Source organism: Pocillopora damicornis, chromosome 10 (genome assembly GCF_964200805.1).
Source record: "Pocillopora damicornis chromosome 10, jaPocDami1.2, whole genome shotgun sequence".
NCBI classification, from domain to species: Eukaryota; Metazoa; Cnidaria; class Anthozoa; order Scleractinia; family Pocilloporidae; genus Pocillopora; species Pocillopora damicornis.
This window is the reverse complement of record NC_142679.1, coordinates 5,658,904-5,675,778: the sequence shown is the minus strand read 5'-3', so window position 1 is coordinate 5,675,778 and position 16,875 is coordinate 5,658,904. Positions and strand designations below refer to the sequence as shown.

At 37.3% G+C, this 16,875-nt stretch overlaps 1 protein-coding gene and 1 pseudogene across 5 annotated transcripts; one reads left to right on the top strand and one right to left on the bottom strand.

Moving 5' to 3' along the window:
- The first annotated feature begins 700 nt into the window (after positions 1–700).
- LOC149038624 (neuroglobin-like) lies at positions 701–5,076 on the top strand. Of its 4 annotated transcripts, none has more exons than XM_089184915.1 (4): positions 701–946; positions 2,536–2,694; positions 3,964–4,168; positions 4,701–5,076. In XM_089184915.1, the coding sequence occupies exons 2-4, from the start codon at positions 2,561–2,563 to the stop codon at positions 4,845–4,847; spliced, it is 486 nt and encodes a 161-aa protein (XP_089041041.1). In that variant the 5' UTR covers positions 701–946; positions 2,536–2,560; the 3' UTR covers positions 4,848–5,076. The 4 variants fall into 4 exon arrangements, with proteins under 4 accessions (XP_089041041.1, XP_089041040.1, XP_089041039.1 ...); XM_089184914.1 differs by lacking the exon at positions 701–946 and adding an exon at positions 1,887–1,975; XM_089184913.1 differs by lacking the exon at positions 701–946 and having other exon boundaries at positions 2,315–2,694.
- Positions 5,077–5,364: 288 nt separating this feature from the next.
- On the bottom strand, positions 5,365–16,804 carry LOC149038623 (uncharacterized; annotated as a pseudogene). The gene is made up of 19 exons (XR_016180460.1): positions 16,470–16,804; positions 15,973–16,066; positions 14,716–14,823; positions 14,358–14,450; positions 13,712–13,838; positions 13,151–13,276; positions 12,945–12,991; positions 12,353–12,429; positions 11,875–11,944; positions 11,270–11,384; positions 10,747–10,797; positions 10,423–10,489; positions 9,273–9,382; positions 8,477–8,572; positions 8,186–8,377; positions 7,693–7,880; positions 6,888–6,916; positions 6,067–6,130; positions 5,365–5,632 (listed from the first exon to the last, which is right to left on the bottom strand). The product of XR_016180460.1 is annotated as an uncharacterized LOC149038623 (transcript).
- Positions 16,805–16,875: the final 71 nt, after the last annotated feature.

Below are 16,875 nucleotides of genomic sequence, written 5' to 3'. Positions count from 1 at the left end.
CCCGCGTCACAAATATTTTTTTTTCTGTGGGGCCCGGCGTAAAATAAATTACAGAAATAATAAAAATGACATGCCTACATGGTGATAATTGAAAATTATAATTTTAATTGAAGTTGAAAATTGAAACTATAGGCGTGGTCAAGTAATGTGGGCTCACTGCGACGTTTGTTTAAGAAGCATAGATAACATTTAATGAGTACTTCTAATATGTCTATTTAAAGTCGAAATTTCAGCAGTGCAGATAAGATGTTCCAGTCATTGGCACCTAAATAAATAAACCGGTTTTGTCCCCAGGAGTGATATGTCAGGTGCCTACAGATGTTATTTCTACCTAAAGTGTTGCATAGTAATTAAGAATGTTTTAAATCTATGAAATTAAAAACAGCACAAAAATAAAAACCGTTTAAAGCAATAAATATGTAACAATATCAGTCTAAGAAATCTCTTTTTTGTCAAGTTATCCGGCCCAGTCAAGCTGATCGAGCACCTCGTTAGCAGATGAATCTTTTGGCACATTGAGTACGATTTTGGAAGCTTAATTTTGTATCATCTGGAATTTCTTCAGAAGAGTCAAAATAGTTTTAATCTCCCCATGTGACAACCGCATAGTCTAGCAAAGGTATTGCAGTGTGTTAGTGTGATAGTCTGACCAACTACATTTAGATTTTGAAATATTTAATGTCTGTTTTTGCTCATACAGCCACTGTGATAGTCTGACTTGGTCTTCAGTTAGCACAGTGTGCCATCCAAAAGCTGAAGGACAGTGTAGGGCTGTATCATCAGCAAACAAGGTAACAGTGCCATTCTCAATGACGTTGGGCAGATCATTCGTGTAGATGGTTGACGGTGAAGTCCATAAAATCGAATTTTGAGGTACAACTTGTGACCCTTTTCTAGAAGAAGACGACGACTGTCAAAAGATTGTTTTTCGATATCGAGAAGAAAGGTAAGATTCGAACCAGGGGCCCTTTTCTCGAAAATCCCGGTAACTAAACATAGCCGAAGCCATATTTAAAAGTCAAACTTTAAAGAACAGAGAAGCAGCTTTTGGCAGCCTAACCAGGTTCACAGATTTCACGTTTAAATTTGTCTTCGCATAAGTTTCATAACTGCGGTTGTTTCATAATTTCCTTTGTAATTTTGTACGGGAAATTAGCGGCCTGATAAAATTGATCTTCTTGCGCATGCCTGGCCGTTGACCACCGCTGTGTCGCTGAGGATTAAGGTATGAATCGGACCCAGTTCTGATGTTGTGCTTTACCCTTAGTCAGTTCTATCTTGGATTGGGTGGGAAATACTTGGAGATGTATTGAAAATATCAGCCGATAAAGCCAACCTAAAAATCCAAAGAAGAGAGTAGACAGAGACAATATGAAGTATTCCCTTCCCTTCACGTCAGTGCAATTACATAAGCCACAGAGTCAAGAAAACAAATCAAAAGAGAAGAAAAGAAAAGAGGAAAATTGCTCCAACTGCTGTAGCTGTTGGTCTAGAAATGCTACCGTATTCATGAAAAAAAATTTTGGTTATTCTGTATCTACCATGATCTCCCAATGAAGACTTTAAGGCTATTGTTTCACAGACTCATAAAATATCTTTCTCTAGCATTTCAGTGTAACTCCCTTAATGATCGTGAAGATGCATATCTTTTAATAAAAGAAACCGACTATAATTCATGGATAACCGCAAATCTCATTGGTTATTACCAAGACAATTGGAGTTAATGTTTTTTTTTTACTCGCAACTTTCAGCTTTTAGCGCATCTATGGAAAGAAAAGAAGTGTACAATAGCGTACCATTAGAATGGTGCATAGCTCGTCTTTATAAAGTTCACCGCTAAACACAATGAATATGCATAAAACAATTCATTTTAAAACACCTAGGGCCTATAATTCTCGATTATCATAAAGTAACCAGTTATCAGAACTTTGAAACGCTATATTGAGAAATTTATTTCATACAATTTAATGGGAAGGTAAGTTTACATGGAGAGGCAAAAAATACGCAAAATGTGTGCTTGCAAGCAAACGATACACTTACTGAAAACTAATTAAGTCCCTATCTTTCCAAATGCAAATCAAACTAATCACTGAATTAACGACAATTTCCTTTAAACAGGAAAAACTATCGAAGAAAATCGACATTCAATGTTTGTGGGAGTTGAGAAAATGGAGTTAGCTCTTCATGATTTTTCTCGTCTTTTAGGTTCTACGAATTATTTCGTCTCCGTTTCAATCGAGAGAGAACACGATAAGAGAGTTAATTCCAGCCTTTCGTAAATGTGATCAAAAGTTTCATTCCTCTTTTAATGAGGACTCGCTATCATTAATATTATGACAGCCATAATTCTTATCCATTTCGCATAATTTGTTTTTTCTTTTTTTGACACAGTTTTGCTAAGATTTAAAATATTGTTCGTGCTAAGAGCTTTGATAGCAAAGTCATCTAAATGAACTCGACCCCAGACCTCTATCAAACAATTGCCAGACTCCATCTAGGAAAGGCGCGTAAACAATCAGTCTCTTTTACACTTAGAGAGCAGAAGATAACTCAAGAAGCTATGGAGAGCGCAACCGGCAGCAATCTGACTCCCTCGTCAAAAGCACTTAGTGAATATGACAAAGTTCTTGTCAGGGACACGTGGAGGGAAGCGACAAAGCCAGAAAGAGAGGCCGGACAAAAATTGTTCAAAAGGCGAGTATTGTGCGCCGACCGGCTTTGATGCAGATATAGGACACGGTCAGTCGGTTGAGGCATTTTGAAAAATCAGAGCCACATGTTTCATGCTTATTATCTCCAATCCACTTCAATCTTTTTTTTATCTTTTAACGGTGCGTCCTACTCTCTGCTTCACTCTTTCCAATTCAATGCTGTTCCATCTAAACAAACTGATATTTCTTATTATCCTTCAAGTGAAAAGTAATTTTTGAATGATCACCAAAGAATCAGATTGTTGTGACGTATCGAATTTTCAGTGTCACGTTATATGTAAATTATGAATGGATTCAATGCCTGTAAGCAATTTAACGCCTGACTGACTGGCTTTGACTCGCCACTTACAATGCTTATTCCCCTGTGCGCGAAGCTAGGAAGATGCTTTAACGTAACATTCATAGAAAATTTTCGCACTGATCGACATTCTTCTCCACAAACAAAGTTCATTCTCAGGCTTCCGACTGCTCCCTTAAGAACTTAAGCAATCAGGCGTTATTAATTGATAACGTTTATGTGACGCCTTACCCCGAGGAGAACTTCCCATTTTGGCCTAAATGCCTGTGTACCGTCAATATAAGGTATGGTTTCCGGGGTCTTGAATTTTAAACAAGGTGTACAGTTTCACGCCTTCAACAAGTTGTTAATTGATTCTCGCACAGTACTGTCCACATGTGCGGTACTTGCACTCGTGTAAAGTGAATTTCATCAACTAACTTATAAACCAGACAAACGCTGTTCAGATTTCCACGTTTGAAATGAAAATAATGGAAAACAGAAAGAAACAGTTTTTATAGTAAACAAATAAGATATAGCCTCTCGAAAACACTTGACCTTCGGCAGATGAACGTTTACAGATTGCGCAGATAATGCCCTAGTTCTGTTTTCCAGACGTTTCTTTATCGGTTTTAAAACAAGTTGATGATTTTCGGAGGTCAAAAAACGGAGCTGCAACATGTTAACAGCAAGTAATGACTTAGCACTCCGGAGTGTTTACAAAACCGCTCAAACCTCTTCTGTTCGCCCGTGTTTATCAATGCTGAGCTTTACTTTCCCCTTTGTTTCCATCGCCGTGAATGTTCCTCACCCCTCCGGTTTTGCTAACCCTTCGATTTTCTTGACAGCTTGGGGAGACGTTGTGCCCTTAGATTTAAATTTTTTAAAAACACTACATTATACTTTAGACATCTGGCTACGCTTCTCACAGCCAGTGTTTAGGTTGCTTTTGTTAACTTCTTTTGCAATTTTAAGGATATTTCAAATCGCTCCCGAAGCCCAGGACTATTTCTCCAGCTCCGACTTAGAGAGCGACGAATTCCAAGGTCATATCACGTCAGTTATCAGTACCTTAGATAAAGCTTTACAAAATCTAGACGACCTAACCCCTTTACTACCTACTCTGGAGAGACTAGGAACAATTCATGCCAACATGGGAATAAAAAGACAGCAGCTTAACGTAAGTATCGCAGGCTCCTATATCGTGATGAGCTGCCAGTGAAAACCTGTCTTCAATATAAATTAATTACAAATGGACAAGAAACGCATATTTCGGCTTTATGTACAAAACATGAAAGAAAGGTAGAGAAAACAAGTCTAAGCACATGCAAAACGTGTAGTGAGGTTAGTGAGGTCTCGTGGATAAAACGTTTTATTTTAGGTATACTAATGGCAGTTTTAAAGCGGAGAATATTACTAAGGTAAGGGAGCGTATTTTTAAGGAATTGGAACATATCTTAACTGAGCTATACGAAAAGTAGTTATAAGCAACACGGACTTTTCCTTTTTAAATACAAAGAGAAAATGTGTTTTAAGGTATGTAAAAAAAACATTGAAAGAATACTGAGCATATCTTTAAGAGTCGGGACCAAAGGGAAAAGTATTTGTGATGAAAAAGATATGAGTTGGAACTGACGCTTTCGGGAACCTATCTTTAGATTGTTGCTTATGTATTTTGGTTCATAATGTTAAATTTTATTTGTAATTGACAGGTAGTGAAACAAGCATTGCTGTTCACACTTTCCCAAGAATTAAGAGAACTCTTAACTGATGAATGCCGCAAAGCCTGGGAGCTGACATTCGACATTTTGGCGGATGCCATGGCGACAGGAATGGTTGCTAATAGTAACGATGACTAGTCAGAATTTGCGAGAACTTTCTCGCAACTGAAGTCAACGAACTGTAAAAAGCGAAAAAGTCTGGAAACCACACTTATTGAGGAAAGTTAGTGAGGTAACATGTCAGGTTAAAGCAGCTCTGAAACTCATTCTAGCAACGACCCATTGAAAGCAATACATAAAAATTTCTTTCATGTAAATAAAAGGTTTTTCAGTTATAAACCATTCAATTATAATCATGTTATCACGACCAGAGGATCATTTTTGAGTGTCATAAAGCCAAGCCCAAAGTTATCACAGCCAGCCGATTAGAACAAAGGAAGTGGTGAATGAATTCCGGATCACCTTCGAGACTCAGTTGAAAATGGCTTGAAAATGACCAAACGTTTTCAATTTTGTCAAGACTTCTTAGCGAGTAAAAACAGCTTGCGACCTCCTCTGAAATTTTTAAAGCTATGTCACACGCAGAAAGTCCACATTTCTCCTCAGGGGACAACAAAGATCGACAGAATAAGGCTTACTATGCACTGTAGCTGCTCTTAAATGTACATAGTTTATTATGCGCGCCAAACAATCACATCTTGTACTCATCGTCAACAAACTTGTGATGATCCACTTCAATCTTGACTTCTCTAGAGTAACTCCATGTAACACTAAGCCAATAATCCCTACGTAAAGTCAAGTCTCTTCTCCTTACATTCAAATGACGTCATTTCCAAATCCGGAGACATCAAGAGGTCAGGTGACGTCAGTGTCTTTGGAGATGATTCAAAAGTTGACGGGGAATGTTGAAAAAGGGGTTTAACCTGCAAAATTAAATGGAAATATTTTTCTCAAGTTTGATTGCAGTATTCCCGAAGCTCAACTGAATTGTCCTGAAACTCGATCCGACCTGATCCTTAAGTTTTCAATAGAGAAGGAGAAATGATCGAGTCAATTTGGGGGAATTTGAAGAAACTGTTAACTTTCAGATAAATGGTGACAAACGAAGATGTCTGCCAGTCCTCTGCAGGCCATCAGTTTATCCCATCTCCCTGATGACTGTATAATTTGCACTCTTGAGTATAGAGAGAGAACCACAACAAAGTCACTTCGACCAGGACTCGAGCCCAGATCGTTCGGTTCGAAATCCAGCACGTAAACTAATGAACCACTACGTTCCCCACGCATTTGACTTTTTCTTTACGTGTATCAATGAAAATACAGCTGAAGGACGAAAAAGATGCAAATGTACTCATACCTGAGAGCGTCTGAGAGGGGTAGGAGTATTGAACTGCTTGAAGGCGTGTTGATTTGTGGCAGAGCTAAAGATCGTTGAATACAACAAAATGCAAAGTTATTAATGGTTTATTACATCCGTTTTAAAATCACTGGTGATTCTTGTAATCTGATTAGCTCTCATTGGTGCGATTTATTCACGAATCGCACCATTTTTTGCTCTAAATCGCACCTTTTTCCCAGCCAATGAGGAAAATTTACTAAAATGCAACCAGTTGCTTGTTTAAAGAAACCAAACAAGGTAAAAGTACGTCGTACAAATCTAGTGGCTCTTTGATTGAGTGTCGTTAACCAAACACAAAGTAATCACGAAGATCAGTCACAACAAAGGAGAGCATTACAGTGCTCTCTCTACGTAGTCAGTTCGAACTCAAAGTCAAAACAAGCAAACTGCCTGAAGCGCAGTGTTTCACGTGACCAGCCCATGGTTGGCTTTAGTTTTGCCTCTGATTGGTTGAGAGGGTGGCGTAAGTTTTCTGGCCCAATCACAGATCGAAGTAAAGTACAACCAGTACAATCTTGGATTACTTTCGACACTTGCTTGAAAATTGCTCTGTGGCATGAAGCGACGAGGGATATTGCTGCTCCCTAGTATGGCATATCAGAAAATAGGATGTTAACCCCCTCCCAGCATTTCATCAAGTTTTCCTGATAATATGTTCCTATCCCTCTACGCTCCTGGGTAGAGAGAGGCACCATGGAAAAAAAAATGCCTTCACGAGGGTGCACGCCCTTTGAAAAGAGGTTGCACCATATGATATTACTTTAAATTGTTTCACTTACCTTCGCACCAGACTGTTGGGAGACTGGACCTTTGCCTTCAAAAAAAGAACACAGACAAAAGAAGAAGGCGTTTCAATATGGAACCTAAACTTACCAAGGTCATGGTAATCTACTTCACGAATAGAATAGAACATAATAGCTTTATTTGGATGGTTACATCGGAGTCGCAGACTAAATTGCGTCAAAATACAATTCAAATGAAGGTAAAAAGTTTGATAATAATGATTTACAATAATGCTAGGATCTATGATTTACATATAATATAAAATACTATAGGCTTAAATGTTGTAAATATATTCACAAGTTGCTTGCCATATCGAAAATGAAGGTATTTTCAAAACGGTCTGTGCGAGTCGCAATACGTTTGAAACGCGTGGCCTCCTTAAAATGTATTTTGAGATGTTTCTATCCGGCAATAACTGATGTAGTTTGTGGTGAATAAAAACTGATCACAAGATAGGAATACCGGCAAAGCTAAAAAAAAGTGCTGTTAAAAAACGAAAAAGCACAACAAAAAGTATATAGCTAAAGCGGTACACGTCTTTTAAAATTACGCGTGCTGGATGTGCCGGCAGTTTTTTTGCTTCCATTGATAGTAGTTATATTTCAAGTTTTTTTGTAAGAATATGTTTCCTGGATAATTTGTGAATGTTTTAGGAAGCGTTAATCATTAATCAGATCTTGGAATTTTAAAAAGTAATAACAATGCACCCTTCCAATTAATTTCATCCAACTGACTATTCACATCAAGGATATCTTTTCTCTACGTTCCATAATTCCTTCAGTTTTACCGCTGTTTTCTCACCACAGTCCCCACAGGGGTTCACTGTCCCGCGAAGCGCGGACTTCTCCTTACAGGACTCCCCAGACTGCCTTGGAAAACCACGTGACGTCTTCTAAGCACATCTTTTCCATTGTTAGATCTTCTGCGGGATACCTTATTGTAACGATTATGACGTTTGTGCTGACCCACGGGCTTCCTAAGACCGCTCACTAGGAGAACAAGATGGGGATATTGTGAGTTATGAAAAGAAAAGTTGATTGTAATGCAGAATTCCTGGTTGGAATGGTACGTCACTGTGACGTTACTCTTCTGCCTGGACAGAGCTGAAAAACGTATGCAACATTCAGCGTTGGTTGTCTGCTTGAGGTTAGAAAAAGACCCTTGTTGTGGGTTTAATGTCACCACTTTTATATTTTTCAAAAGCACTGCTAAGTATAGCTTTGCAACAGATTTGCCATGGATTTACAAGCTATTTCGTGACATGCGCAGTTTCTTGAGTGCCAATAACACAAACCTTTTCCATGCTGTGTCTTCAAGGCTCCTGCTGCTGAACAGCATAACGAGGGCGTGAGCACACTTGGACTTTGCCCGCTGACAACTGAAAATGTGGTCATCTCGATGTCGTTAGTGGTAAATTTGGCCTCTGATTCATCGTTCGAAGAAAAAAATCCAATAAAGCGTTGGAAAAGGGACGGTTCAGCCGGTGCTACATGAATAATGAAAGCAGCAACAAACATGAAAATATGATACATGTATATTTAGAAACAACCGTTCTCCCTATCTTTAAAAGCCTTTTTTATTCTACCTTGAGGGGATTGATTGCTGAAGGTTCGTTGTCTTTTCCTGTTGTCGTCCTCATTCTGATTGTTCAAACTTCTCTTGTTACCTCTTGTTGTATTTGCTACCAAGACAAGGTATAAGAGCGAATAAATACCTCCGCGCAAGTAACAACACGCGTTTGCTCGTTACACGCGCGTAATGTTGCAAATGATTCCTTGGTCTGGTACTGAACAACCAGAGGCATAGAATAGAAGACTTGAATCTAAATCAATCTTCCAGTCCAAATTTTACAACACAAACATGTATGTAGTAATGGCGTGCTACTCCTTAAACTGAGAGGAGTGGTAAAAGAAGAAAAATTAGCAGGAAAACAAGTCGTTGACATTTTGCAAAACACGAACTGTACTTGATTACAGTAGTTACAGTTGGAAGATTGCGTGTAATCTTCACGCATTCGTATGAGAGAGATTTGCGTGTTTCGCGCGTGGAATTTGCTTTAGTGAGCGTGAGCTGTATTATTTGTTGTAAACCCTGGAGAATGGTAGGATGGCAACTAGATTAAGCCATGATACAAGAACAGTTCTGCTTTGGTACGCAAAGATGCTTGTTGGTGTTCTTAAAACGACAGTTTCAGCCGAGGCTCTTGGGGTCCTTTCAGGAAAAACTCTTAAACCAGGTATAAAAATCGAAATCCTTCATGAGGAAGGACGCATTCTTCTTTGTGCTGGGTACAAGTTATAACGGGGCTATCAGCGAATAAGATCACTTGAAACTCTTACATCGGCTCCAAAAGTATACAACGAGTACAATTTACACAGTACCTTTGCAACCAGCCTCTTCCTCATCAAGTATAGCTTGAATTGAGTCAATTTCCCATCTCAGAATTGGCTTCACTTTCCAAATTGCGGCAACCAGCTTTTCACGAGTGATCCTGTTGAGGTGGTAAAACTGGACTCAGATTAATGTACCCTAAACACCTCATACGTAGCTAATTAACCCTTTAACTCCCATGGGTGACCAAGAAAGAATTTCTCCTCACAATATCAATACAATGTCAACCAGTTAAATGACGAAAATAAAGAAAAATGTCCATTTGGGGACAATTAGTTGATCCAATACTAAATTCTCTGAACTAACATCATAAGCCACGTATGGCTGACAATAAGGAGAATTACAAATTTGATCTGGGAGTTAAAGGGTTAACTAATTACAGCCTTACATCAACATGCATATTCTCCATACTATTAGCTCAAGAAATTCTACAGTACCCACAGGGAGAATTTGTTTGACAATCAGGAGCTTCTTTAGTGGGTATTCCCATACCTTACATGTTTGATTCAGGAGTGGTACTGTATGGATTAAAGGGTTAAACAATAAATGAAGATCTAGTCAGCAAAATGTGAGACAGCTCATTCAAGCAAACAATAATTACTGGTAACAGCTCTTTTTCATGCAAGAGAAAATAAATGTTTACAAACTTGACTAAAGACTGTTCTCTTTTGTTAACACTCCTCATCTTAGCATTCAACTATGGTGTCTTTTTATTGGTCTGGGAGACACAGTTGCCTAATAGTAAGTGAGCTGGCGTCTGGGTTGAGAGGTCTGGGTTTGAGACCTGGCTGGGTCATTGTGTCGTGTTCTTGGACAAGACACATTGTTCTCAGTGCCTCTCCACCCAGGAGTATAAATGGGTAATGGCAAATTGTCAGGGAAGTCTAATGAATTGCTGAGAAGTAACCATGTGATGAACTGGCTTCCTACCCAGGAGGGAGCAGAAAACCAGGATAAGTGTCAGCTGGATGGGCCATGTGGCTTGAATACAGACTTTACTATACTATCCCCTATGACAGCCTCCTCTTTATCATGGCTTCTCTCCTTCGTTTTTATGGTGGCTTTTGTAATAAGATTCAGCTGCATTATGTTCAATAAGAGAGAATTCGTTCACTGTTTCATAGATTTTAATTGACTTACAAACTTGCTGAAGGACGCAGTAATATCGGCAGAACTTGTGCTATTTCCGTCAATGGAAGAATCTCAACTGCAATTCCAAATAATGAAGACGTACATGTAAGTCTCACATTCTGCATTCTCCAGAGTGGTCCATAAAATTGGTGAATAAGACATACATATATGGATTCTCTCTGACATATTGCACACTACCAATGATAGATCACAAAGAAAAGAGAAAGAAAAGGAGCTACTTCAATGTACAACTAAAAGATGTAATCCATAAATAAACTGCCACACCAATAACACCAATAACAACTTTATCAAAAATCAAACAAAATAGCAAACCTGACAAGACGTCCAGAAGTGCAAGGGCAACTTGGAAGATAATGGAAATGCCTGAAATAACAGATAACTACTAGTAATCAATTCAGCTGAGCTAAATGCACCCAAAGAAACTGCCAAATGGACAAGCTGTTAATTTTTACAACTTTTGTTATGTACATATTGTGGTTTGATTCTGTCTCTGGTTTAATTTTTTTTCTTTACTTGGAAAATTGGAACACTAGATAAAATCAAACCATATGCAATGATTGTATTCAATAGAGGCATAGTGTTAACAATCCTCTCTTTTAAAGAATGACTAGAATTTACTTTCTCCCTACAATATCACCTCGCAGTCACAAATTAAGGTCATGAGAATGAAGAAAATGATCATCAACTAAAGAAGCTCTGGATTGTGGAACAAATTCTCCTAATCAGCACATTAGGAAATGTTCAGAGAACAGTATGGAGAATATGCATACTGATGTTAGTAAGTAAAGGGTTACTCACAAAGTAAACCTTGTTTATCACAACCACAGCATCATACCTTCCAAGAGAAGCAAATCCCAAATGGTGAGCACAGCATCCCAGCATGGAAGAGATGTAAACAACGCCATGAACCATGGTGTCAGGTACATGAGAGGCGACACTCCATGCATCTCCTAGAATTCAGATTTGAGCATCACTATTTGCCACCAGAAAAGGTCTTAATTGTGTATTAAACTGTTTTCCCAAAGAAGGCTTTGAATTTCAAAACCTGTATATTTTCATAATTATACTAAATCTCACAAAAGATGGTCTTGTATCAATAACTTAATGTATTAGGCCATTGTAGCTACATATAATAAGTATCTTACAAATGACATTGATGATTAATTTTTGACATGCCCCTCCATTCTTAAAATTTCAATTGACATGTAATCACTTTTATTGTCACCCCTGGGGGTTGCTGATCTGTCTGCCTTAGAAATCCTTAAGATGTACTCAAATGGAGGGGCCTATTGCTAAGCTGTTAGGAATCAATTGTGAACCTTCTATTCAAAACTGCTGTAAGAGAACACCATCAGGTCAGTTTTATCACCCTAACCCTAAGAAGGTATAAATGGAAGTCTACAATGAGACAACTGGAAAAAAATTATAAAAAGACTCTACCAGGTGTTTGTATAGCTTGGTTCGTCTCTGTCACATTAGTCTCTCAAAAACTGATGCATGTCTTTGTATCCTAAAGATATGACATAGAAGCAGTAAATTTCAGACAGCTACATTGTATGACATTTAATTAATATGCAGTGTGTATCTACAGGGAAGCTAGTTATGCCACACAATCAACTTTTTTACATTGTTTTGTTACAAGTTTTGTTAGTGTTACTCTTCAGATGAAAAGAGTAAGGCTTACTAGTGTTATAGGTAAATAAAATCAGTCATTGAGAATGCAAGTCAAATAAAAGAAAGTAACTTGCCAGGAAACTTGTTTGCAAAAAAGGAAAAGAAGGTTTTATCACCATCTGATGAGTTGGTTGAATCACAGAATGGAGGAAAGCAAAGTTCATCAAAAAAAAGGACACAGTCAGGACAAAACAGTCAATTGCAAAACTAAGCTTTCTCTTGGTGTTACTGTCAAGGAACTTACTTTCCAAGTGAATCATTAAAATAGCCGGCTAAGTACTTTGGTCTTTCAAACATAGAAACCAAACACCAAAAGGAATCCTGAAAGAAATTGTATAAAGATACTTTTAAGAAAATCAAGTATATCACTGTATTGCAAAAAACAGTTGAGTGTTTCAGTAAATTAATGATAGTTCAAAATCATATACAGAAATGCTGTTTTTTCAATTCCAAAAAAATTTAAATTCTGAAAAATAATTAAATTTTTTCTTAATCATAAAATTAAAAAAATGAATTTCTGTCATTTTTTCTTTCAAATTGTCTTCATTTTGAGAAAAAGTTGTTCAGTGACAAATGCATTGAAGAGTACATGTTCCATCCAGATGTTGGTTGTGGAGTGGATTATTCTATTTTACATACTAGATTACTGGAGTCCTGTAGTGTGAGGGTTTTTATTGGTTTATGGGAAATTTATTTAGAAAATATGATTCAAAATGACTTTTATTCCACCCCTTATTGGCTATCTAGCAATCCCTAATATCCTGTTTGTACTTGTTGAATAACTATTTTAAAGAGACTAGTTATTGAGAGAAGAGTCAAACATCAAATAAACCTACCTCCTCATCCATGTTCATAAGAAACATTCCTGCAATGTAGGACATGCCTGTGAAAATAATTAATTAGATTAGAAGGTAAAACAAGCACTGGTTAGCTAATGGCATTTGCCAAAAGGGGAAAATAGGCTGAGGTTTTCCTTGGCAATATGACAAGTACCAGTAGTAGATAGCATTTGCCAAAAAGTGGACAACAGGCTGAGGTTTACCTTGGCAATATGACACTTGAGGATTATACATTGCATACACTGCCAGAACTCTAAAGAGTGTTGCTCTTCCCTCTTTTCCTTCACTTGTCCCTTCTATGAACATCTTATGACTTGGGAAAGATCTGTCTAAATAATGAATATTACAGTCACTTTTAGGCACGTTGAATCCATTTAAGAATACATTGTAGCACATCTGTATAATTCAAATTACTAGACTGGTAAGAATTTATATAGGCACTTACTATTTGAATCAAACTTTTCCGCAATCATCAGTTTATTTTCACTTTCCTTGTAATTACAAGTACAGTTATGTGAACCTTGATTTATTTGTTTGAGAAGGGAAAAGAGGAAGTGATAAAGCACAGTACGTGTGGAATGGAATTTTGGGATTGCTTTGGGCACTTAATGAGGCAAACAAAAGCACACAGATTGGTATGTGTATTTTTAATTCACACCCTGTCAAAGAAATCAAAGTTCATTTCCAATTTTCGGAGAGGTGCAATTAAACTTTGAAAGGTATACTGCACAAGGGAAATATTACAAACTATTACATTCACCTACCTATATCCAACATGATTTGTCTGAAAACTGATATCTGCTTATGAAGATTTCTTTTCCACTGTCTTGTCATGATGACAGTATTAGGGCTATCTATGAGATTTTCCTTGTTGCTGTCAACCAGTGACCCGACAACACAAATGAGAATTACAATGTATATGTAAATGGCATTGACTCCATGAAAAATAGCTTGTACAGGATAAAGGCCTTGCCACTCCAATGAAAATGAGGTCTAATAAGAGTAACAACTATCTATCTAGCGACTGGAATACAAACTAAAGCCTTGACTTTTGTATATCCTAAAATAATATATTCTTTTGTCTCCATGCCATATCAGCTCTTATTGTTTCCTTTCAAGCTAAACTGTTTCAAAATCATTGAAGCTACCATCAAGGCAAAGACAGCTGATTATCACAATTAGTAAGAGTAAAACGTTGTCACTATTTTAGAATACTAAGATTGTTAACTTGGAATTGAAGCATCAAGTCAACTTTAAAAATTAATACAAATCAAGAAGAAGCCTTTTAAAGAGGCAATTCACAGTTAATGATTCCATAGCATTGACTTTAGAGGATAGAAATCACTTTTGACTGCATTATACATGTATATGTAGTTAATTACAACTGGAATATCAGATTGTATTCTCACCAACAATTTGCCCTAGTCTTGAAATACAGTTTGTCCCTCCATATTCACTGACTCCCAAGTCGACAAGAAGTTGGCGTATCTCCGCTAAGCAGGCCTAAGAAATTATAGAACTTTAAAAATTAGTTTGGTAAAAAGTAAAACACCAAAGATACAAAATGTCATGTATAGTTAGCTGAGAAAGAACAAACTTTGCATGTATAAGAACTTAGAGAATTAATATGGGTTACAAATGCTCAACTTGGAAACTTAAATTTTTCTTGATGCACAGGAACCGTAACATTTTCACAGCACCATTAGTTACACTATCATTACTGTTATGCCAATAAAAAAAAACTGATATTAACTGTACTTATGATTACCTGGTAATCAAATAAAGAGATAGCCTTGATTGCTTGGCTTCCAACCATTTTGTTCCAAATCTTTCCTCTCATGTCATCAGGTACACCTTGCTTAATAAAGCGCCGAACCTGTGTAATGCACATGTATGCTCCATGACATTATTATGATCATGTAGGACTCCCTTGATCAAAGAGCCATACTGCGGCTATAGTTACAGTGTGTACAAGGTACCTCTACTAAGGACTAACTGTCCTAGGTTTAACTAGAACTACAGATAGATTGTAGAACCAAATCATAAGCTCAGAGGTTAGATTAATGAATAAGTTGATTTTGATTTAATGTATCTGTCAACCATTGGTTGATCATCTCTCAACTGTTGATCGATAGTTGTGTGACAGTTGACTAGATGTCAACCAACAGCTTGAAGATTATCAACTAACACTCTCACAAATTGTTGTTTTGCAATAAGCTGAATTATCCATGCATTTTGATTGGTTCTTACTTAACCCTTTACTCCCTAACATCAGTATTGATATTCTCCATACTATCCACTATACATTTCCCAAGGTGCTGACAAAGAGAATTTGTTTAATAATCAAGAGCTGCTTCAGTTGGTGATCATTTCTTCTATTCTCATGACCTTAATGTTTGATTCAAGGGTGACATTGTAAGGAGAAATTAGATGCTAGTCACTCTTGAGGATTAAAAGGTTAAAATCTATTGGAGAACAGATGCACAGACCACATGACCATTAAACCTTTAACTCCCATGAGTGACCAAGACAGAATTTCTCCTCGCAATATCAGGACAATATCAACCAGATAAGGGATGAGCATAAAGAAAAATATCAATATGGGGATAATTAGTTGATCCAATACTAAATTTTCTGAACTAACATTATACAGTAAGACTTGTATGGTTGACAGTAAGGAGAATAAGGTTTAACATTTTTTTGCTTCTTTATCACATTAAAACAAAGAGATTCTATGTTGCCATGATAGATCACAGAAGGTGTCACTATGCAATAAGTATACATTTGTATCAGTGACACACTAGGCTGTGACTTGCATGCAACTTCTTTGTTCTTACCACATTTTGACATCATCTGTAATCTATTACTTAACAGATGCACAGCAACAAAGAACCTATTCAAAGTTGACATTGATATTTTCTGCTTGTTGATCAACATCTGAACTGAGACAGCAACCAAGAGTCAGTTGCAAAAATGTTTATAATGCTTTTATCATGTCTATTTTGACACAAAAATTTTTGCTTACCCGTTTAGGAGAAAAGAGCTGATTTTCCTCCCAGTTTGAGAGCATCTTTGTCCAAAATTGTCTAACTTTGGAACTTTCAGCATCTGAATGTTGTCTAGTTTACAAAATGGAAAAACATTTTTGGTCGAAAGTAAAGGAACTTTGTCTAAAACATAGATAAAAACATGTGTCGGGACTACAGCACCGAAGAGTGGTCTCAATTCTTCAGCTGTAGATTATAATGACAACCAGCTTGTGATCAGAGGATACATGTATATAATCAACGGTCTTTCATGATCAATCTTTACAACTAAACTCGTCAATACATGAATGCAAAGCAACCATATATACGACAGACTAATAACGCATTGTTTGATTTTATATCAAGCGTTTGTATAAACAAAGCAGTCCCGTCTGGTATGGCTACTCTACAGCAAACTTGTTAAGTTCACGAAATTTAAAGTTAGAGACCTACATTGAAGGCGCTACAATAACGTGAGAAATGACCACGATCTCACCTGTATTCGTGGGTTCTACAGTCATCAACTGCAAATTCAGAACTTGTATCATACACTGCAAAGCCGTAGCGATCGTAACAAGTTACTTGCGAAACACGCTTGTCATCACTAGCATCACTCGCCATGTTTGTTTCCTTTTCGGCGCGAAGGTAATTATTTGGCTGTTCACGTCTTTTCGTAGCTTTTAACTATTCAGTATTTATTTTTCCACAACTGGGAAACAGAGAATTTCTTCTTTAGTGAGACATGAAAGTTAAACTCGTTCCATAAAGGGTGGTTTTAAAGCTTCGTTTCCTCTGAGTTCAGCACTAACTCTTTCAAAAACAACCGCTTTTTGTTCGTTGGGGGATTGGGTCGAGGAATTTAGATACCAGTGCTAACTCGGCCAACTCCCAAGAGCGTGGAG

Excerpts from the sequence above, each read along its gene's own strand:
- LOC149038624 (XM_089184916.1), top strand. The coding sequence starts at position 3,668 with ATGTTAACAGCAAGTAATGACTTAGCACTCCGGAGTGTTTACAAAACC. Across the intron at positions 4,169-4,700 it reads TAAAAAGACAGCAGCTTAAC|GTAGTGAAACAAGCATTGCT; the intron begins GTAAGTATCGCA and ends TGTAATTGACAG.